Source organism: Perna viridis, chromosome 11, assembly GCF_037379345.1.
Source record: "Perna viridis isolate PV_CMFRI_1.1 ecotype Kerala chromosome 11, ASM3737934v1, whole genome shotgun sequence".
In the NCBI taxonomy this organism is placed as follows: domain Eukaryota; kingdom Metazoa; phylum Mollusca; class Bivalvia; order Mytilida; family Mytilidae; genus Perna; species Perna viridis.
Genome location: NC_142455.1, coordinates 7,237,833 through 7,262,759, shown reverse-complemented (window position 1 = coordinate 7,262,759; position 24,927 = coordinate 7,237,833). Strand labels below are relative to the sequence as shown.

The following is a 24,927-nucleotide window of genomic DNA, read 5'->3' as shown; positions in this document are numbered from 1 at the left end:
CAAAAATTTTTTAAACAAATATTTTTGCTTTGGCATTTTTTGTATGCCACCTTATTTATAGGATGAGTGTTTTTGAGGGAGCTTACTAAATTTTTAACTGATTTTTTTCAATGGTGAGTTAGATCCCTTTGTCTGTAAATAATAGTTTGCGTCATTTTATTTAATAAATGACATTTTGATCGGAATATTGTTATCATTGTCCACATTTGAGCAACAAATTCATAGCCAGTCATTTATGGAACATTGTGGGATATGGCACACATAAATATTATTAGATGTTTGAAATATAAAAAAAAGTAATATATTGCCATTGAACTTTATCTCAAATGGATCTAGACAATTCTTTATAAATTGGTCGTTTTATGTACTTCCTAGACGGCTAGAAGTTTTGCAATATCACATTATGGGACAATGTGATATGAAGTAGTAATTTGGAAAATTCTCAGTTGGGATTAGTTATTGTTTGAATGTGACCCATTGTCGATAAACTCTGATTTGTCGAAAGTGACGGTCTGGTTCCTTTATTATGATCTTGAAATTAAATAACTTCAGCTGATATTTTGCGATAATCAATTTTCACCTGTTATGAACTTTTAAATATATAATACCTATTTGCAGAAAAGAAAGACTTGTTAAATGTTAAAGACTGCTATTTCCAGCGCTTTTTACAATTGGACAGAGTCACAGTTATGTATGAACAGTTTCATAACATTATTTATCCATACAGCAGACGGACAATTTCGTCTAATTCTCATATGACCGGAGATTTATAGGCGGAAAATAGTCTCATTTAATCAATATCATTGATGTGAACGATAAGAGTCTGAAACGTACACTATTGCGTTCGAAGGACTGAAATAAATTATCATAGTCCTGCACAATGGACTCACAAAAATCCTCAGATAGTAGTATGTACCTCAAGATGATAAATTTACTGTTACTCTCATGACAATTCAACAACTGTATACTGTTCTATGAAATGGTTTATTATTCTATAATAGTGTAGATTTCAAATACCTCCGACATATAATGTGTTACCACTTCATTTTGCCACATATCAGAATCAATGATCTACTGTACGTTTGATTTCTAGACATGCAAACTATTATGACAGACATGTTATTGAATATTAAGGATTAAAAACACTTCAAACGACGCGTATAAGCAAGATCAATAAAAATGACAGTTTTGTTACTTTTTTCCGCAAAAAAACCTTTCTTTTAGATTTAGAATCACACGACAATGATTATTTTTTTTCATTGATTTTTGTATATTATCAGCTTTTTTCCACTTTGAATATGCTGTAATCACCCTTGATTTTTTTTTTTCATTTCTTGAAACTTCAGAAGGCTGGAATGAGTCAAACATTATGGTAAATATAGATGTACAGGTTTTCGACTTCATAACATCGAGCTGAGACGATTATTACGACATATCCTATTATTCTGACCTACCAATAAAATTGTATTTGTATTTTCGCCGAAATACTGGGAAAAAAATCTTCTTTCAATTTATTAAGTACAGGAAAGGGTCATCGACCTATTTAAAGAGACATGACGCCATTTTTATCACCTTGTTTTAGTCTACAAATAGATAGTAAAGTCTGTATAATTTATACATTTTTTTAAGAAAACGCGGGCAGCACAAAGAGCGGCATGGCATATGTAACATAATTAGCTCATAATTAGCTCTAATAATAGTCAAAAATTGACTATTATTAGTTTCCGCTATTTTTGTTAGCGTCTCAAGGTATACAAAATCTGTGACCGCCAAAATATTGACCAATAATAAATCAGATGATTTTTTACAGATGTTAAAGAGTCGCATTTACCTCAAATTAAGAATATAAAAAACATATACAGAAAAGATATTTGTCAAAAAATATAAGAAAATTATTGAAATGGCGGGAAAAAAGTGCTCGCCTTTGGTATGTTCGATAAAGTTATTGATTACTAGAATTTTTGTATGTCAGATATGGGCCAAAATCATCTAAAGGCTAGATTTCCAAACTCGCCTTAAAATAATCCTGCATGTTGGAGAAATTGTGTCACTATCAAATAAGCCGAAAAAAATAACGTCCTCATATTTAAGGGGACTTTCTACACTAAGCTAGTACATGTGGTATACGATTACACTTTTTTAGATACATTAAGCCAATGAGAAAAAAATGAGGATAACGGATTTTATATTTTTAGCTAATTTAGAAATCATTTGAAACTTAGTTACAGACATTTCTTAAAAATCTATACACATGTATAATATAGACTTTGGGCGAATCAGTTTACTTCAACCACTTCGTCTATTCAACTTAACGACAATACCATGAATGTTTTAAGTTTCTAAAAAAGAAAAACAACTACTCTAAATAAATGTACATGGTCTCATATAAAAATAGTGTTATGAAACATTTGGTATGCATGTACGTCAAGGGAGAACGTCTGCACAGATCTTAATAACGATTTAAGTGCGTAAAAATCAACAAAGATGCCTTTGATTGTAAAAAACTAATAATAAAATTAGACATTCTTCTTTTTTCCTTACATTCATGCAGGGAAATCTTGAAATATATCTATTGTAATAACACAAAAAAGACTATGTATAATGTAATTACAGTACATATGTTTTCCTTGGAAACGAGATTAGACACTACAGATGGAACTGGCTCATTTATCATTGAGTTGGTCTACTACTTACAGGTAGTGTCGCAAGATAGCACTCATCTGATGGCTGACGCGAAATTACTCCTGGAAACACGTGTACAACGCACCCAAATTCACAAAATGTATTTCAGATTGTTCTTTTTTGTACTTTTTGCTTTCCGGGAGATCTGTTTTAAAAAAAAAACTAGCATTAGCTCAGAACTATTACGTTGGTTCTTTTTATATTCATTGTTATTCGTTCTGCATTTTTTTCTGTAGATTACGTCGATTTTCGTCTTTATGAATAGTTTCACTTCATTTATTTTAGGGGCTTTTACAGCTTGCTTTATGTTATGGGTGTTGCCCATCATTGAAGACCGTATGGTGTCTTGTAATTATTTAATTGTTATTGGTTGGCGTTTGGCTTATGGTGGATCGCTGTCTCGTAGGCAATCAAACCACATCTCATAGTTTTATTCTAAAATTGAACAAATGTATTCTTGTCCGAAACCTTGTCCGATATCTTGCGTATACTGCAGTAATTTGTAAAAAATGGAAATAAAGTCGTGAATGTAAATCTTTTGCTTTACGCTGATAACAAGCCACTTTAACGTTTTCAAGAAACAAGCGAAAAGCACAGTTTTTTGCTATTGATCAATAGTAAAATTACCGTTCTGAAAATATCAAAACTGGTTGCTATGGGATGCTGGTATTCCTTGTTTTCCTTTACTAGTTTATCACTTTCTGTTTTGATAGACCGTCCCACCGTAACGTCAACAAAGTTCGTGAACAAAAAAAACCCTCAGAATCTCAATAACAGCATAGACGCATTGCGAAATGATAACGTCCAAAACAATATACGCAGAAACAATAGTTAGATATGTCTTCAAGGAGTTTTCATTTTTATTTATTTATTTATTTATTTTTTTTTTTTTTTGGGGGGGGGTCATAATATTTTTAAAGTAATGAAAAAAACTGTTATGGTGTCCTTTTGCTTTCAAGGCTTAATACAAAAAGTAAATAAATACAATTTATGTTTTCCAAATTTCCATTTTAATTTGGTCAAAGTGTCTGAATATGTTCGAGCATTACTGAAAGATAATGTTTATAAATTATACTTTCATGAAATGTCTCCAATTTTCAAAATACGATTGAAAAGTATTAACAAAAGACATTGCTGAGGAAATCTTTTAGTAAAAATGTAACGATATAAAATGTTATGGTACAAGGTCGTACTGACAGGCTTTTTTATTTGACTGTCACATAATAGTTATTTACAAACAACTAGTAACAATAATACAAAGTGAGCACTGAGTTTGGGAAGAAATTCCTGTGTTATGTAAATTATAGATGTTTTGACACAAGGTCAATACTGAGTTTGGGTGGAAAATCTTGGTGTAATGTAAGAGTACTCAAGGGAACCAAGGCCATAGCGGCAATCAAAAGAATGCAATCCAGGGACAAAGACCAGAGACGGAAAACAGACACACGCAACAAAGAACACAAAGCAACCAAAATCATACATACAAAGTAACAAAAGCAAATGAGCAACTCGGACTCCACTAAAAATTGGGAGCATGGACCAGGTGCACCGGTAGGGTAAGCGTCCTCTGTTTTTTTCAAGAAACACCCGCCGAGTTGTAAATTATAGATGTTTGACATATACACTTTTTTGTGATCAAAGGTATCGTGCTATATATCTCAGTGTAAGATACTCATATCTTGTAGTAAACTAGACTTGATGCACTTTAATATCTAAGTAACCTTATTGTTTACAATGAAGTGATTTTTCTCACTGTTAAGATTGTTATTTTTTTCTGTTATGTCTGATCATGAATTTAGGTTAAAATTTTCCGAAATGCCAACTTTGTGTATTCTTCAATAAAACAAAGCAAATAACTAATTTCACACTTTAGTCAACAGTATAACTAGGTTGATATTGGTTTTCTATATCATTATAGGTAACTGCTCCCCCTATATCTATAATTTTGTCTATATCGATTTCTTCGACGGGAGCAGGATTTCTGGTAGCCGTGTCCCTCGATCAGAACCTGTACGTTGTTCTCTGTCTTATCATTATCATTATTGGACTGATCGCAACATATTCCATCATCTGACGTGTCAGCTTCACGTCCAGTACAGGGTTGAACAGAAGATGAGCTACTTTGACAGTTTTTAGGAACATTACAGGACATTACTTAAAAAGTGAAATAGAAACAATATAAGTTTTGTTGAAATTGTAATAGACTCAAATATTCAATAACCTTTCTTATTTATCAATGTATATATTTTATGTATCAATTAGTAAGAATGTTTTTAAGTGTGATGTGACGATTGCACTAGTCATCAAAAAGCAAACAAGAAAGATAAAAAAATAAAATTCGTTTGATAAATAACGAGTCATAGAATTCTGTTGAAAATTTACATACTCTTGCACGAATTGATATGGGTGTCTGAAAATGTCTCGGAATTGTAAGGAGTTTTTGTTGGATGCCGGCAGGATCGATAGAAATGCTTGCGAATAACTACAAATGAACTTTTTTGTTGTATACCTAAGAACAAATGGTGTTTGCGAAAAGGGTAAAATAGTTTTTTAAAACCAAACATATTGTTTTTAAATAAAGGGAATACCCCCTTCCTAGACCTGATTAGGTGGAGCAAAAGGAGGTCTTCCAAATCCTTTAGAATACGAATTTCGCTATGCCTTTCGGGGGTAGTGAAATGTTACACTGGTTTAGCTGCCGACACTGGATATGCCAAACAGGGTTTAGCAATAAGATACATGGTATGCCATGTATGGTTTATCTATAAAATAAGAGGATAATATGTGGATTAAGACAAATGAAACGAAGTATGTCAAATGGGTTTAGGATATGCCATTCGAAATAAGGTATCAGATACGTGATAAAACTTACAGGATAATCCATGTAATACAGGGAATGCCATAAGGGATACGGCATTTGATACAGGGTTTGGCATACGGATGTGGCTATAAAATAAGTAGTATGTCATGCTGGAAGGGTAACACAGACTGATACATAAAGAAGGAATTTTTATCAAATGAAGATACAGTCCGTGAACCGATCCGCGCAACGATTTGACGGATCGATGGCCGTTGACTGATTGATCGCTGACGGATCGATGACGGCAGTTTTGTTATGTAAAATGACGTAACATCTGTTTGAAATAAAAGAAATGTAAAATAAAAGTATAAATTGATTTTTAGATCTATTACATTATGTAAATATGTGTAAAAGTGACAAAGAGAACAACAAAAAACGTAAAATACAGTGACCGCTCTGTGGTCACGTGATGCGATCACCGGTATAATGGATCGGTTTGACGGATCGATGACTGACCGGAAACTGACCGGTGATCGATGAATGACCGGAAACTGATCGGTGATCGATGACCGTAATGCAGTCAATGTTGCCATACCTGTACAAATACGAGCAGCGACAAGGTTCGAATTCCGGACTATAGCCCATCAAATTTATATATAAATAATGAAACTAAGTTAAACATTCGAAAATAACATTTTCATACCACAGATAGTTTTACTGTTAAAAAGCAAATATCATCGCCATTACGTCTTTCCTTTATGTTTACATGTTAGAAATGTGTTTTCATGTATAAAGGAAATCTTTGTTATAAATATTATTCCAATATAAACCTTTGTTCTGCAGTTTATATATAAACACTTTGCATTAAATTGCAGACGGTTTCTATATTACAATTATATATGTTTCCTTATCATACATTTATTATTACACCACTTACCGACCCAAACTTCTGGTTCAGAAGAAACCCTCTCAGGGGAGCATGTGTCACAGAATTCCGGTGGCTTATCACTTTCGACTAAGAATGCAATCGTATGTTTTTTGTAAATATGAATTTGACACAAGATAATCAATTGTCATGGTATAGTTGATAAATATATTTTCGATTAATTATTACAAATAAAAGCTGTAAAGCATTTTTACGCAATGCATATTGACTTCAAGATCATAATGGCGATCGATCGTTTATTTTTGACGACAATAAAATGATTTAGTAGGTGCTCTTAACAGCGTGTTCGGACACAATATGATTTCTTAAAAATTGTAAAGCAAATGGGAATCCAAATGTAAAATTGAGAAAGTTATTTATGAAGTAATTGTACTTCTTTTACCTACTACTATTTTGTATGATTTGTGCTGAGAAAATTAAATTCATGAAGTATCTTATCATGAATGATAATATAATTTCTCCAGGAACAAAAACGTGAACGTTATGACGTCAAAATAAGATTAACCTTGTGATGTCATTACATACAACAATATACTACTGATTTAATGTCTCACTTTCTTATTTTTTTTAATACGACAAGATAAGTAAGATGTGTTACTTTTGTTGGAAAAAATACTTTGTTGTCAGAGCTCGTTATCTTAGTACATTGAGTACTGTTGAAATGTGTATGATCGCTTTTGATATTAACTTCCTTTTTGTTTGTTAGGTATTTTAGTATTCTTCACCCCTTTTTTCTTCAAATTCAAGAAATCTTTACATGAAATTTGTTTTTTACAAAGACGTACTGAGTTGGGTCTTTTGATTACATGCACTAAATTCATGTTCGTATGAATCTTTTACAAAATCAAGAGGTTATTTTTACATATTTCACGACACGAGTTTTTGCGGTTTTGTCTAAGACAAAAGTAGGTACCTCGAAGTATTTTTATTCCTCTGAAGTCCATCAACAGCTGTAAATTACAGTAAGTACTATCTTTAAAAAAGATAGCCGACGCGGTAAAATTTTGTTTTTTGTTTTGTTTTGTTTTTTTTTTTTTTTAAGTTTTCTAAATTTCATTCAGGAAATAACATATGGCACACAATTTTAAATTTCGATGCAGTTTCTTTTACAACGCCACTAAGTTATCAGTAATTAGCCAATTGAACAACAGGATTGCGATCAGGTGACTTGCGTTTGCATGGAAGAACTCCTGTAAGGCCAAAGAGTAAAATGCCAAACTATACCGACTGCCTCGGATAAAAAGTGTTGATTGGTCTTGAGAGGAATTGTAGCTTTATTACAAAAATATACCCACAAAAGAGCAAATTTTCCAAATAAATATAAAATTACACTTTTTCTCAGTTTTCATATTTCTAAAACCTTACCGAGATCAGACTGAAATATGACAAATCCACCTTCCCCTACATTATGCCATGTAATACACCTATATAAGAATATTCCGTTTTCTCCTACTCGCCTGTAAATAAATAAATTGTAAGGCGGACTTTACACTATCATGCAGTGAAATATCTGCCTGACCAATAATTTAAAAAAAAACTCATAATTTTGAATAAAAATCCAAACTCATCAGAACTGAAAGCTTAGGGTGCTTTCTATTATACGGTTCGTTCCACTAGAAACACAGATTTGTGTTCCATTACTGGTTCGTACCAAGTGGTTTGTCTCAGACGACGAACCAGACGAACCAGAAGTAGAATTAGAGAAAGTGGGTTCGTACCGGTTAATCGAAAAAAGCATAGTGAAATACTGTATATCATTCCGTCGTGTTAAATATGCTTTTCCACCAAAAAGTGAATAATATATGTCAAAATCCATATCGCATGCTATCCTGAGTATGATATATATTGTTTTGAAGCCCAATATTTTTAAGTAGATTATATACTTAACAGAATTATGATGTCATTGTCCCTACGTTAAATGTCTTTTTTCTTAAACCTTACCGGATATGATAATCTAAATAAATTGTAAAATCATAAGATTGTGTATTGACCTTCTTAAAAAATAGTGCAGATATTGATTAGAAGTTTATAGAGATAATTTAAATTTTAGTTACAATAGTTAAGATTACAATAGAGTCAGGAAATAATTAAAACAAAGTGTTAATTGTATGATAAAGGATAGATCGTACACTAAGCTTAAGGGCTAACCACGAACGAATTACCTGATATGGGATGCATGTACCCATGCAGTACAATTGCATAATATTACAAACTACACACATTTGCTTTAGTACTTAATATATAACAAATATAAGATAACATGATCAGAAAACTTATCACAAGATGCCCCATCACATATCCAGAGAAGAGATAAAGGTCAAGCATGAGCACTGCATACCTGTTGACTACATACTGCCCGTTCCTCTCTAAACACAAAATATCAGACGTAACTCCTCCTACATTTACTACAAGTTCATAGCATTGGCTCTGGCATCGTTAAAAAACGTCTTTCCTTGCAATGTACATGGCCAGCTGCAGAATGCACTGACTGAAAGTCGTACATAAAAGTCTTAGTAAAGGAAAGTAAAATGCTTTGCAGTGAATGCTTCATAAAAAAGATGAACGGTTTTTGTGGTCTGATATTATAAAATTGCATGCATATTTATTGTATCATATGATACAACTACCACAAAAAAAATATTTAAATTTACTTTGCGTTGAAACAATTCAAAACTATCTTATTAGGCTTATCAAATGCTGTCCGTTCAGCTAAAACACGATTTCAATCAAAGCTGTTCAACTTACAACAAGTCAATGAAAAAAGCACAATGAAATCTTGCTTTGATTTTACTGTCGTCGTTACAAAATGTCTTGCATTGCTAGAGACATGGCTGGCTACAGTCGTTACGACGATGATTTAAGAAAATTACATAGATTGTACATGAAATTTGCACTTGGCAAGACTTACCGTTCTGGATTTGATTTTGAGAATGAGTTAAAAAAGCGATAGCAAAACATTTGTATGAAACTATAAGATATCGACAGAAAACAATTCCGTGGCGTCAGCACTGGGATAAATAAATTATATAAAAATCAAACGGAGTTTATCTGTAATGATGAGATACGTAAGAATTAATTGTATGCGTGTACGAAGTACTAAAGTTTAGTTGTGTTTATTTACTGATATCAAAATGATACATTTACAAAACATTTATTAGTATCAGATAGATAAGCCATAATACATCTTTACCTTCACTTCCTAGCAGGAACGCCGTACACAAAATAATAAAGAACTTCATACTGAATATCGTAATTGAAATATCACCTGAACTAAATAAGTCTTTTATAGCAATTCTACGTCATTTAAATGCTATCATATACCATTTTGAGATTTGTATAAAGGTTGCAAAATATCATTGTTCTTTGTTGTCACCCTGAATTGAGTTTTTGATCTATCAAGCACTTTTATTGATAAAACATCAAAAGAGCACAAAAGTAATGTCGTTGCCTTTCATAAAATAATGGGTTTCGGTTTCCCTTACATTTTTACCTGATCTAAGTTAATTCCTGTTATGGTTATCGTTAGTGTAAGTAGTATAATAATATTTACCGAGAAGGGTATTAAGTACCATTTTGTGCAAGAATATGGCAATGAATGGTACATCATTTTTTTCTTAGTTTGGTCATTTTGCCTCAAATGAATTTAATGCATCTAGAAAACAACTGTAAATCTATTAAACTTATTATGTGGTATCTGTAAAATAAATGTTCATTGCTTATATAGATTACTAATGCGGGAAAATTGTCCCGCCATTTTTCATTATGCATTCTAACTAAAATTTGAGCTATCAGTATCTTAAAACGGCAGGTGTTTCCTGAAAAGTAGAGGATCCTACCCTACCGGTGCACCTGGTCTATGCTCCCAGTTTTTAGTAGAGTCCGATTTGCTTATTTACTTTTGTTACTTTGTATGTATTGTTTTAGCTACTTTATGTTCTTTGTTGTGACTGTCTGTTTTCCATGTCTGGTCTTTGTCCCTTGGTTACATTCTTTTGATTTCTGCTAGATTATTGGTTCCCTTGATTACTCTTACAAAACAACGGATAGTTATTTCTGGAGGTTATGATGAACAAATACTTAATAACATATCTATATTTGTCTTATTTACCTGTATCACATCTGTTACACATTTTGCCTGATTCTTAGACAGAGAAGTACACAAGACTTCTATGCTTCCCATTGTACAGGAAAATGAATCATCGCTACTTGTTAATATAGCGTTTTACAAAGATGAGAGGTTTGTAACATTTGTATGTAATAAATGCCATGTTAAGTGAAGAAAAAAAAAACGCGCCTCACAAGAACTATAATGATTCTCATTAAAATTGAGCCGCAATTTTACTAAACAGTTCTGTTAATTTGAGTGTTATGAAGTGAGTAGATATGAAAAATTGATCTCAGTGCGAACAAGAATAATTCTTTGTAGCAAAAAAAAAAATATTAAGAACCTAAGATCAATGAGAGTGCAAAGCAAATTAATTTAAGATACCAACGGGTAAAATTTCAAGAATATTGTGAAAATTGTACCCGCAGCTACACAAAATTTCTCTGTTTTGCGTATTTTGGGGGTTATTGATTATTTTTCTCTCTTTTCCTTTAAATGATTAATTTTTAATTCGTATGCAAATTAGGATCGCCTAGATTAATAATATAATGATATGACAGAAGGTGATTTATACTTGTCAAAAACCCACCGAATTCGGCTTTATTTCTTGTACAGAAACAGTTACTGATCACATAACCAGTCTTAGGTTTTCAACTGGCTGTTGCGTCGTTTTTGAGATAAAATTTACATAGATTGTACATGAAATTGGCACTTGGCAAGACTTATCGTTTCTCGATTTGGTTTCATTTGGTTGATATGAGGAGATGAATGTATGATTTTCTGAAAGAGAAGTGCAGATCTGAGTGCAGAAATGATTATCGTTATGTGAAAGTATAGCTTACGAAACAGGTAGACTGAAAAAAAACAGCATCGTTTGTTTGGTTGCCTTTTCTAAACCATGAATTACTGTACCATTGGCAATGTCTGAATTTTATGTGGACTGGTACTTGAAAACCTTCAGCTCCCCTTTTTATTTGCCCATGCATTCATCTAAACGTGAATTGTGTTTTTTTTTTCATTTCAAGGCTGATATATATATATATGAATATTGTACTCTACGACGCCAAACGTTGATGTGTTGTTACATGCTCGATTGATTTGTTTCTTCATATGGCTCTATGTTATATAAGAAATTTGGCGAAATATCTTTCATTTATTTATTGCTTAAATTAATTGTGCGTATTTGTGCGTGCGTGTGTGTGTGTGCTTCATTTTGTTTCAGAATCGAACTTTGCATATTGTCTATAGTTTAAGCACATTTAGTTATGATGTAAGATTATTTATTGGATCAATCATCGTTTACGAAGCCGTCCATGTAAAAATTCAGGCAGTATCTATGAAGTGGGTGACACAGGATAAGTTTTATCCCTCTGAATTTTCTGTTCCAATTTAATGTATAAAATATATGTATGTATGTCAGTTTAAAGTTTCTTTTCCATCGACAATTGATGGCCCGGAAAATAATTTTTAAGAATTATCTCCCTTTTTTCAATGCATTTCTGTGCTTTCTATGCAGTTAATAAAAAATGTTTTGGGGTGTTTTCTTTTGTTTTTGAAAACAAAAATTATCATGTGCCACTCACTGCCTCTTTTTTGCATGAATTCCCTCCTAAAAGGAAAACAAAAACAATTGTTGTCTTTAAATTTTATTAAGCAGTATTGAAAAGACATTAATCATAATGACGATATCTTTTCCATCCCGATCTTTGTTTAGGGTAGTAGTATGGATGCGGCTTCTGGTAGCTGTGTCCCTCGATCACAACCTGCACATTTTCATCCTTTTTTTTATCTTTACATTGATTACAGCAAATGCCATCATCTGATTGCGCAGCTTCACATCCGGTACAAGGGTGATTTGAAGATGATTTGCTTGGACAGTTTTTAGGGACGTTACAAGCCAAAGCTAAATATGTGGAAAACAAATATGATTGGAAAACTATAAACTATGAATACTTTGCTACAATTTTTGTTTTTTAATTCAAATTACAAAACAAAATGTAAAAACAAATATCGAACACATTCTCCAAGCAATTAGATAACTGATGTTACAACTTCAATTTTATATATATATTTTTTAATAAACCGAGTTATACAAAAGGAAATCCGTCATTTATTAGTGTTAAAATAAATCGATAGATAGAAACACTTACCTGTAAATTTCTCACCTGAAAAAATAAATATTAAAATCAAAAAGCATAATGAAAGAAAAAAAGGATAACGATTAACATTTTTTTTTTCATATTAAACACAAATAACTCAGTAGGATCGTACCTTTCATATATCTTTTTCCAAAGAAAGAATTGCGTAGATCCCAACAGGAGCAAAGTTATTATTCTAAATATTCTACTGATATTCGATCAGATTTTCAACCATAACCCATTGATCTAAGTATGTATCAATGTCGGTCACTGGTTATGTTTTACAAATAACCGACACATTCTTCATCAGGAAAAATAAAGAGATCTCCATGTTATAAACAATATTTAATGTGCAAGAGAAACTTATAGAGCTGTTTATTGATACGATTATGTTTTGAATGATTATAAAATATATTTCTTGGGCAATTATAGTTGTTTTGAAAGTATGAAATAATGCTTTCATCAAAATGTGGATTTCTGAAATATCTTCACATAAAAAACTTGAATTATGATACTTCAGGACACAAATTTATCCAAATAAAGTATTACAATAATCATCTATTATAACTGAAAGATACATACCAACCCATACCTCAGGCCCATGTTTGATTTTCGTTGCAGAGCACAGATCACAAAAGTCTGGAGGATTCGCTGCCTCAACTACAAAAAATCATTCATCTTTTAAAGCACATAACTGGGTCGATTCGCTTTTATCTTTTTCTACGGTGAACGCTTTCATCAATCACATTTTCCAATTGCAACTGTACTGGTCCAAGAGTCTTAATTTTATTTTAAATGTTATCAGAACATTAATATAGTAGCAATAAAAATTCGAATTAAAACATACCTAGATCTGATGAATGTATCACAAAGCCATATTCACCGACATTATTCCAGGTAAAACATCTATACTTGTATGTATTCGCGGTTGCTCCTGGTCGCCTGTTCATTAATTCAGACAAGAAATATCATACAAAAGGAGGCACAAATATGTCAATAATATCGATTACCATCTTAATTATATAACCCCAATTTCTGTCAAATAAATATTCAATACAGATACTGCAAGACAATTATACGCACATTGCACTTTACATGCATGTACAAGTATTAAGTGTAAGTATTTGTAAGAATCAGGCAAAATGGGAAAAATCAGAAATATGCATGTAACCCCACCGACCTGACAATGTAATTTAGCTCAAAGATGCTTTCTCTATTTGAAAAAAAATCGATTTGCTCAGAAATTTTTCAAATGAAATATTAGAAAAATGAGGCTTTTGGCAGAACTTTATGGCATTGAAATGGTCATTATGTCAGTGCATTTTAATGAGATCATAACTCAATTTATCAAAATAATATAAAAAAAAAAATCAAGCCTATGATTCTGATGGTGCAAATAGTCAAATCAAACGTTCTAAATGGTGGATTTTTCAATTTCATGTTTCACCTATTTTCCGATTGTTACAAAGAATGACACTTCATAAAGATGTGGATCTTCACATTCCATAAATAGTAAAATATCACATATACAATTTCATAATCAAGACACCCGTTATAGTAAACATAATAGATTTACTTGTATGATGACATGAAATAGTGAGCTAACCTAAATGATGAATAATAACAAAATTACGATCTGTTAAATCTAGGCAATAGTCAAAAGGAAAAATCAAAAAGCGAAGTCCGCAATATTATGGCAAAAAACCGGAAAGTCGGAAATCACTCATATGGCCAAGACTTGGGATAGGCATTTTGGCAAACAGCGTTCCAAACCACCATTGAATGCTTTCTGTAACAATGTACTACCTGTTAATAAGATATTGTCCATTTCTTTGTACGCATTCGATTTTAGTAGTAGTTCCACCAAATTTTACTTCAAGTGTATAAGCATTAGGGAACGAGATCTTTGCATTACCAGCATCGTTAAAGAACGTTTTGCCCTGCCAGTTACATGGCCAACTGCAAAATGCACTTGCTGAAACAAAAGTGTCTTTATAGAAAAAAATGGCATTGTTTGAATACTTGAAAACAATCATACGGTATAAATCACTTTATGCTTTTTCAAGTTAAATAAACGTTCTAAACAGTTCAACGGAAATTATCCACAAAACTGTGTACAACAAATAAACAATTCAAGAATAGCCTGGGGAATACTAATGATTTTCTTGTATTTTGGATTTAGGTTGTGTATTTGTCTTTATAGAAAACAGGCACAAAACTAGACATTTTGACAAAAAAATACACAATTTTCGTTAATGGAGTATACCATTCAAAAGTAAGTAGTATGGAATTGTCATACTACTAGAACCAAGAAAAATGTAATATTCAATCATGGAACTAAATTATGTACAAGAGCTCAAGACTGAAACTTATAATTACATGCTCGAAAATTAGCACATAATGGATTTTTATTTTGTCTTTAAAATCACTATACGGAAGTTTTACCTTGTTTATCTATCAAAAATATCAGAAGAACAGCAACAAAGAACTTCATATTTTAGATCAATGATAGAGAACATGTCCTGAGCATGTCTTTATACATATTGCATGTGTCACCTTTCGTATATTTTTTCAATGTACTTGCATATTTGTTTTCTGCATATGCTATTTTCCGACCAAAACAACGGTCGACATGTTGCAAGTTAGTCAACAGTAACTTCACATTTTCATGATTTTATGTTTCATAATAAACCAAGGAAAGACATTGCTTGTGTAAATGAATAGTACGATGTTGCATATGTATCTAAAGAAATGTGGTTGAAAATAGATATGAATCTTTTTTCCTTTGTGTTATTTAATTGTCTATATATGTAGTATCTGTTTCTTTTTATATTTCTAAGAAATGATGTTCAAATTTCGCATGTGCCTATACTAAACCTACATGCTTCGTTTGCTGTCAAGATTTTTTTCAAAGTCTACTTGAGAAGATATTCATATATGCAGTTGTTAAGTGGAAATGTTCCGTGCAAATGATATCCTTAATTCCGTCAGTTTTTTCCTTTCCTCTCATCTATTACGCAGAGATTAGTATACATCTCTTATTTGTTACTCTTCCAATATCTCCATCACCAATTGAATTTTTAGTTCGATATTTAATTCAAATATCGCAACTGTTAATACATTGTGTTATATTTTCCTAAAAAATATTTTTAAGCCAGACTCTGCGCAAGGTGCCAAAATGATTAAATCGCATTGTAGCAATTAAAAGAGTGAAATAATCTTATTATGTTGCACTTGAACAACCTCTGCAATTTCAAGGTTAAATCACTGATAGGATAGAATGTCTCGATATAAAGAATTGAAAGAGAATCTTTAAAGGACTGTAATTCATTATTCATGCTCCCAGTTTTTAGTGGAGTCCGAGTTGCTTATTTACTTTTGTTACTTTGTATGTATGATTTTAGTTACTTTATGTTCTTTGTTGTATATGTCTGTTTTCCATGTCTGGACTTTGTCCCTGGATTACATTCTTTTGATTACCGCAATAACCTTGGTTCCCTTGATTACTCTTAAACAAAGTAATTAAAAGTTTGTAATGTTTCATTATAAGTATTAATTCAATAAATCATAAAATAATTGTTATTTTTCTACAGCTAACAAAAACATAACACATTCGTAAAAGTTTAAATAATAACAGCTAGCAATATACTAGTATAAAGAATATAAAGAATGTTGGATCAGTTTCACTATTATAATTTGATAGAAAGACGAAGGTAGTTGATAGAACAATCATTGAATTTATGATTGAAAGGAAGTTTAAATGTCTTGTCATCTGGCCAGTTGACTAATTAAAGAAGCTGTTCAGGTGATTGTCTTTTCTTTTATATAATGGGAGACGAATATATTATCTTACGTTCACTCCATGACTCGTTGTAATTAAGTTGTATAACTGTACTATTTTTTATAACAAGTAGTAAGTTCATGCATTACTTGCACTAGCATGAATAACATTCTACAAAAGTTAAAAATGAACAATCTAGATCAATATTTAACAAAAACAAAGTGGCGCAAATGACACACAATCGCATGTCGCATACATAAGCAAATATTTCATTTCTCATTTGTATATCAGATAAAATATGTTTATTGTTTTGTCTATTATTAAAAGAAAAACATATTCAGAATTCAACATCAGTTATGACTAAAGACATCACAAATCTTTTAAAATTTACTTAATTTCGGCAGCCATGGTTGTAATGATACAGCATGTTATTGATGATTTTGTAATTAGTAATTTGTAACATGTATGCATGAATTTGGTACGGAGGAACGGTTTGTGCCCCTGTATCAGGTACAGTGTAAGGGTTATTAGTAACTATTTATCATATTCAGTTGAAGGGATTTTGTCGGTGTCACGAAATATTGTCTATGGACAATGTACCGGATATTGGATGCTGTCAATAAATCAGGTGCAAAAGATTACATTACGTGCATGAATCTTGGTCACTGTAAGGATATGTTGTCATGAAAATTAAGTGTCTAAATATCAGGGTCACTGGAACGGGTAATGTTCCTCAAACAGGCAGGGTTTTAGAAGGGTAGTGTCTATAGATCAATATCAGCGGAAGGGGTAATATCCATTGATACGAATAAGTGAAATGGTTAGTGACTTAGACTAGAGTCAAAGGAAGGGTAACTGTCTATAGATCGGGAGCGGTGAAAGGGTAGCTGTCTATAGATCAGGGTAAGTGGAAGGGTAGCTGTCTATAAGAAAGGCTTAGTGGAGTGGTAAGTTTCTATAAACCAGGGTCAGTGGAATGGTAAGTATAGATCAGAGTCAGTGGAAGGGGTAATGTCCATAGATCGTGGTCAACGTTTGGGAAAGCATCCATAGATCAAGGTCAGTGAAGAGGAAGTGTTCAAAGATCCGGGTCAGTGGTGGGGTAATGAAATTAGACCATGGTCATTGGAAGGTTAGATCTCTATAGATGAGGGTCATTGGAAGATTATATATCTATAGATCAGGGTTAGTGGAAGGAGTAGTGTCCATATTTAAGGGTTAGTGGAAAAGTAAGTGTCTATAGATTAGGGTCAGTGGAAGGGAAACTGTCCATAAATCAGGGTTAGTGAAGTGTGGTGTTAGTGTTTAAAGGTCAGGGTCAGTGTAAAGGTAAATGTCCTTAGATCAGGGTCAGTCGAAGGATAAATGACTGTATGTCAAGGTCAGTGTAATGGTAAGAGTGTCACTTTAGACAAGAGTCAATGGAATGGGTCGTGTCTGTAGATCAGGATCAACGTAAGGGATAGTGCCCATAGGTCAGGTTTAGGTTTGGTGATTGGGGTAGTGTTCATATATCAGGGTCAGTGAAAGAGTAACTGTCTATAGATCTGGGTCATTGGAAAAGTAAGTCACTATAGATCAGGGTCAGAAGACGATTAGCTGTCTAAAGATCAGTTGAAAGGTACTTGTTTATAAATCATGGATGATAGGGTAGAGTCCATAGTTCAGGGTCAGAAGAAGGGTATTTGCATAAAGACAGAGTCAGCGGAAGGATAAATGTCCATATGTCAAGATCAGTAAAATGGTAATTGTTTAAAGATAACGGTCAGTGGTGGATGGGGTCGTGGCTGTAGATTAGCGTCAACGTAAAGGATAGTTACATAGATCAAGGTCAGTGGAGAAGTATCGTTCATAAATCCGGGTGGAAAAGGAAATGTTCTCAGATCCGGGTAAATGTCCATAGATCAGAGTCTTTGGAATGTTATATGTCTATAAATCAGAGTCACTGAAAGGGTAAGGTCTAAAGATCAGCGTCAGTGGAAGAGTAAATATCTATAGATCAGAGACAACGAAAGGGATAGTGTCCAAAGAACAGGGTTGGTATGATATTGTAATGTTGGAGGGGAGGCTTGTGATTATAGTCACAGTGTTATTATGTTAGGGTTGTGGTCTTTACCACATTAGAATATTTTCTTTATAGTATAAAAGGTGGAAATATATTCTAGGGTAGCTAAACGGTAGGGCATTTGTTCCAAATATTATGACGTGACATACTTGTTTTATAAAGTCTTTTTATAACACAAGTTATTCAACTTAATATAGGCTAAAAACCACTAATTCCACTTCTCATAGGCTTCTATGCTAATTTCACAATATTCAATGGCTTCTCTAGACTTTACCTCAACTTTAACCTGCAGATGACTATATATCAGCATGATCCTACATATGTCAGCTCACAATCCTCAGAATGGCATGTGGGGTTAGCAGACTTGCAGTGCAGTACTGGTCACCGGAAGTGAAGGGTCTATAAATAGCATGGGAAATCCCAGTGTTTTCACAAGATAGGGGTATATTTAAAAATCATTATGGAGATTAGGCTTCACATCACAAGAAGCAAAATGCACCTATAAAATGTACAGCAATGTTTTTCCTTTCAGAAACTGTTTAAATTTTTAAAATAAGATGAGAACTTTTTTCACAGCACTATGAGGAACAGGGGTAATTTCTGTGTAGGACTATTTTTGCGTACGTTCCAAATGCTCATTGGTTGAATTGGTGGTCTGTAACCTAAAGAGTCACTTTTTGTCTTAGAAAAAATAAATAACTATACAGGTATCTTCCTACACATATACTGAATGCATTTGCAAAGTTTCAGTGAAATGTGACAAGCACTTTTTTAAATATTTGATTTTTAAATATACGGTAACCAAGTTGTGCGAGCAAAAAAGTGAAAATATTCTACCATACTGAAATGCATTAAATATTTGCAAAGAACTTTTTCTGACTTTTCAAATAAAAAATATCAATCACAACTTGTTTTTTAACAATATTAATGAAGAAATAGTTTTAAAAGTAATCATTTTCTGAGAAATTGGTCTATTTTTAAAAATTTATTTCTGACATGCCTCCCCCTTTTTCTTGATCACATGTCAAAAACTTTTTTCATAGCACTATGAGGAACAGGGGTAATTTCTGCGTAGGACTATTTTTGCGTACGTTCCAAATGCTCATTGGTTGAATTGGTGGTCTGTAACCTATATGCCATTCCTTATGGCCAAACAGCGTACTTATAACAAAAACATATATGATGAAGTCCCACCAGAGCGTTAGAAAATAACCAGGAACCGTTTATTTAGTTTTTTTTTATATAGTAAGCATGACCACTATAGCGGTCGAGACTATCATTGTCGTTGGAAGTGTGTCCGGTCAGTAGGTCGTAATCAATACTACGATCATATATATATAATCAAGTCTAAACTACACCCCAACTCTAGAATCTATGTGAGGTTGCAAATTTGCGATGCAAATAGGGTGAGTTCAGTATAAAAAGCAAACTTCTTTTTCGTTCAAGAAATACCTATAAAAAAAACTATCTACTTCTACATGATTAAAATGGTACAAAAAATGCAATAGACGATTTTTCATTGTAATGCAACGTTAAGTGATCTCGGATTTCAAAACATTCTACACCGGAAATTCAGGAAAGAAAAATGAAACTAGAACTTAACTTACAAACCATATACCCAATACCCTATTACCCCATATGCCACTAAATTGAAAGTTAAGCCCATACAGGTATTGTATGAACAAACAAACAATAATGCATGAGCTTAGTACACCAAAGCGAAGTGTTCATTGGAATTATAAAAATCCTAATGATGATATTGTTTTCTATAGTTATAGCCTCATTACTTAATAATCATGTGATACAGATAAGGAATCAAGTATGGAATTACGCTGATGTTTAAGTGTATATAGACATAACCAACGATGAGGACCTAACTTTTTGTGGGTTTAAACTGGTCTGGAGTTGGCATGTCAGTGAATGGCTAGTGGTCCGTAGTTTACATATTTGTGTTACTTATAATCAGTTTCTTCATTTCCGTTGTAACAAAGGACTCAGACATTTTTGAACTGATTTTTAGGGATGTTTAAAACTTTCGCTTGTACCTGTGTATAATGATGTTTTGTGGCCAGCTTGAGTTTACCCTGTCGTGTAAGGGTTTGCTTGTCATTCATTGAAGACTCATGGGTGGCCCTCAGCTGACACTTTTCATCCCGAGGGGGTGTTGTTTGACATATTCACCATTTCCAGTCTTGTTAAATTAGTAAAATATATTCTTTTTTATATAATTGTACCTTCCTGTAAATTTAAAATTACAAGCTGATTCAAACAAAACAGAAAATGTAACCAAATATAACATTTGACTATACTAGTGATTTGTAAGTTCAACTATTGTCAACACGAAATTCCGACTTATTTAAGTCTTAATTTAAAAAATGCATGTAGAATTCCCTGAATTTTGTGTATCTTGCTTCTGAGTTGAGTATTCAACACGTTACAAAAATCTTGTATTGTTATAAATATGCATATGTTATATTTTGTATCTTAAATATCTGAAAAGGGCGAGCACATACTGATTTAAAAATAATCACAGGAAATGATAATATATGTTGATATTTGCCCTGAATTCAGGACAAACTACTGTTATGTAGTGTATTGTATAAAAACATGCAGAGGTTTGATCAAACACATCGGTATTTGTTTCCCCCGGCATGGCACGATATATTCGAAAACAGGATTATATCAATTTCAGTTTTTTTAAGGTAAATTACTAAGTGTAAGTGTTTGAAAGAAACAGGCAAAATTTGAAAAATCAGAAACATCCCACCAATGTGATAATATAATTTCACTCTCAGTTTGAAAAGACCATTATTTAATCTCTGCATCACTGGCTTTGCTTGGAATTTTTTCAATAGAATGTTAGAAATATGAGGTTTTTGACAGAGTTATCTGCCCTTGAAATGTTTATTATCAATGCATTTCAATGAAATTTTAATTCAAAGGTCCGGCATGACATGAAAAATCTTGTTTGTTTTCCTTGATTCTAATGGAGCAAATAGTCAAATTACACTATCAAAATGATACCATACTTCACCCACTGCCTGATTCTTACTGAGGCTGACACTTATCTTCTTTGTTCTATAAAATAATATATGAAAGTTACCTGGCACTCTCTAAAATATACATCGGTTTTGTTGAATAACTAAGATGCATTTTGATAAGTTAAATATGTCAACGACGAACAAGTATGAGTGTGAATTTGAATACTTGTATGATATATCACAGCGATGAAAGAGCTAAAATTAAAACAAAATGGTTTGAAACAAGTTCAACAAGATTAAGTTTGTTCTGAAGGGCCAGTTGAATCCTGTTTGACTCTGGAGTTTTATTTCTGAAATAAAACCCCGTTTGTATTTTTATTTCCTTTTTTTTGTAATTTGAGTCTCTTTACAAATTTATCTTCTATTCACTTTATTCAGTAGTTACCTAATGCACATTCAGAGAGATAGTCAAACCCATTAAAATGCAATGAAACCCGTCTGAACATAACCCACTTTTAACTTGGATCGAGTTAAACAAGTTGTCGATTTAACATGGTTCAAAATGACTTCTAATAAGACGTCCTATAAGGCATTGAGACCAAAACTGTGGTTGATTTTCGATTGCTATATGAGAAGCACGCGATTTATTGGGCGTGGTTTGTATGTGTGTATCTTAAATCATGTAAACAAACACATGTAACATTCCGATGTGTAACAGCTGTTTTCAATCATTTCAGAAGGTGAAATAATATCAAATTCATATTTAATAAAAATTTAAACGTTATATTTTAGAAAAGTCATATTATATTCCGTAAAAATCACTTACACATGTATACGGTAGCACTCGCCACGTGCGCCATCATGTATGAAAACAAACACAAACAATAACAATCGTCAATGAGTAATCAAGGGAACCAAGGTTATAGCGGTAATCAAAAGAATGTAATCCAGGGACAAAGACCAGACATGGAAAACAGACATACACAACAAAGAACATAAAGTAACTAAAATCATACACACAAAGTAACAAAAGCAAATGAGGAACTCGGACTCCACTAAAAACTGGAAGCATGGACCAGGTGCATAGGTATGGTAAGCGTCCCCTGCTTATTTTAGAAACACCCACTGAGTTGCTATTAAAAAGTAAAGTCCTGGGTAGACGAAAGAGAAAAGGAAAATTATGACACGTTGAACAAATCAGTTTGCATGGCCCAGATGGATACACCGTAACGATCCACGAGTTCATGATGACGAACATAAAACTTTTGTAGTGATGACTTCAATCGTGTAGCAACATAACCCTGCTCCAAAAGCCTATTTGTTAGAATTCTAGCGCGATACAAAAAGTCTGCGTAGTCTCGGCAAGCTCTGGCATAACGTATGAGTTGTGATATGAACACTCCATACGCAGGTCTTGATTGACAGATTGTTGGGGTTTAACGCCCGAGCAGCAATATTTTAGCTATATTCAGGCAATGGACATGAAATGGATGACACCATGAACATGAAATGATGACGAAATGAAAAAAAGGGAAGGGACACAAGGATAATAGGGTCGACAAATTTTGATTGCCACAAGAGAAAAGAGGGATTGGTAGGATCGGGCAATTTGGCCTCCTGTGGCGGAGCGCAAAGTTTCCTACTCCTATCGAATACCACAGCAGGGTTCCTTATCGTGCGAGGAACGTGGCATCTTTCCAAACATGATGCACCACTATGGTTTCCCGTATTATAGCTTGACGACCCCAGCATGTAACACGCCAGGGGTACCCCATTCCACCACCTGTGGCACACATCCCAGTTGCTCTGTGGGCAGAGCGCCTAGCCTCCGGCTAGATTTCTGAGCATTATTTAGTCGCCTTTTACGACAAGTTTAGCGCTGCTGCAGGCCTATTCTTTTGACACCCGGACCTGCATGGGGCCGCAGGTGTTGACGGGATGTTGTCACAGATGAAAGGAAAGTTGACAATTTGACAAGTTGAAAAGTCATCAAGTTTGTCGTAAAGTTTGGTCAACGGCAGTGTCAGTAGTATGAAACGTAGTACCTGTTCATGTGTGAACACTGTGACCTTATAATACAAATGATTACTGCCATATCTAACATTGTTCTAGTTAATTCACCATTTCCTTCATTATGAAAAATACAAAGCACTAAATTTCACTGGTGATCATTTCAACAGCCAAAATTTAGACAAATATTACGGGTATAAGCTACACGTAATAGCATACGGAAATATTTTTAAAAAAGGTGCCGTAATTGTCCTTTTAGAATCGAAATATCCCGATATCTTACCCCGAGCGATCGCATAAATGCGGCATAAATGGTCGGCCCGTGGGTATTTGTTCTGCCAATTGATGTGTGTGTTTAGATAACTTTTTAAGATTTAATTACAAATCAAATTTCAAATATACAAAGGTTTATCTTTAACTCTGTATTGAAGATTTGTATGCTGTGGAGAAATTTAGCAAATTAAATACAAAACCACTCCATCATGTTGTCACATCATAACGAGGTTGTATAATGTATTCTTATATTTTTAGAATTTAGGTGAAGTAACGGAATCACCTTTGCATCGTATATAATATGTACAAATATTTAAATTTTCACGAAGTTATTACAATTTAAGCTGCATTTATTCATCAAATATCAAGGTTTGCTAGATTCTAAGGAATGTAATTTATGCCCTGAAGTGCTCTTAGCACCAAAAAAAGAAGATTTGTCATTTGAAAACTATGAAAAAAGAAACGAAACAAATAGCACTTGTTTCGAAAATAAATCGATAAATATGATCAAAACGTTGCCCTTAATCTGCCCACATATAGTCTTTGTTGTACATTATATATACCACCATTCAAAAGAAACAAGATGAAGACAGGAAGCGTCGGGTAAAATTATGAAACATGAATAATCAAACAATATGTTTAAAAGTTGTCATCTACGTTTTTTGTGGTTTTATTGACCTGTTTATAATTCGTGTTTTTGTGGTTGTAGTTGTACGATCCTTTTATTTCTGATGTTTCGGTGACTTCAAAATTGGTCTGTGTAAGAATCCACAATCCTTGTCATAAAAACAACTCGACGGTGTCAAATTAGTCGTAAGTTATGATATCATAATAGATAAAAGTATTGTGACCTCATAACTTAGGACTAATTTTACAATTTAAGTTTTTTCGTGCTTTGTTTTTATTGTTTGTTGTTTTGTTTTTTGTTTGTCTGCTTTGCTTGTTGTTGTTTTGTTTCGTTTTGTCATCACACCTACCTAGCACTGCACGTACTGTAAACAACCTGTAAGTTCAGCATACATAAATCGCGAGATTACATGGTTTATTTTTGGCTGCGGTTTTCATCTGCTTCAATCAATCAAAAAAAAAGACTGTGAAACAATTAACCTATAAAACAGAATATTGCATTTCCATTCCAAATCCTTA

The 24,927-nt window shown here is 33.0% G+C and overlaps 2 protein-coding genes and 1 long non-coding RNA gene across 3 annotated transcripts in view; 1 reads left to right on the top strand and 2 right to left on the bottom strand.

Moving 5' to 3' along the window:
- Nucleotides 1–24,927, top strand: part of LOC148602796 (uncharacterized) — a 33,379-nt gene that overhangs the window by 3,003 nt on the left and 5,449 nt on the right. The window lies entirely within an intron of this gene.
- LOC148602798 (uncharacterized) lies at nucleotides 4,469–8,861 on the bottom strand (the record flags this gene model as incomplete). The annotated part of the gene is made up of 4 exons (XM_088553319.1): nucleotides 4,469–5,444; nucleotides 6,010–6,497; nucleotides 7,794–7,885; nucleotides 8,767–8,861. Coding segments are annotated over 3 exons (309 nt in total), but the record flags the coding sequence as incomplete, so codon positions are not given.
- On the bottom strand, nucleotides 12,164–15,226 carry LOC148602797 (uncharacterized). The gene is made up of 6 exons (XM_088553048.1): nucleotides 15,117–15,226; nucleotides 14,478–14,646; nucleotides 13,519–13,613; nucleotides 13,254–13,331; nucleotides 12,684–12,698; nucleotides 12,164–12,436 (listed from the first exon to the last, which is right to left on the bottom strand). The coding sequence occupies exons 1-6, from the start codon at nucleotides 15,163–15,165 to the stop codon at nucleotides 12,204–12,206; spliced, it is 639 nt and encodes a 212-aa protein (XP_088409174.1). The 5' UTR covers nucleotides 15,166–15,226; the 3' UTR covers nucleotides 12,164–12,203.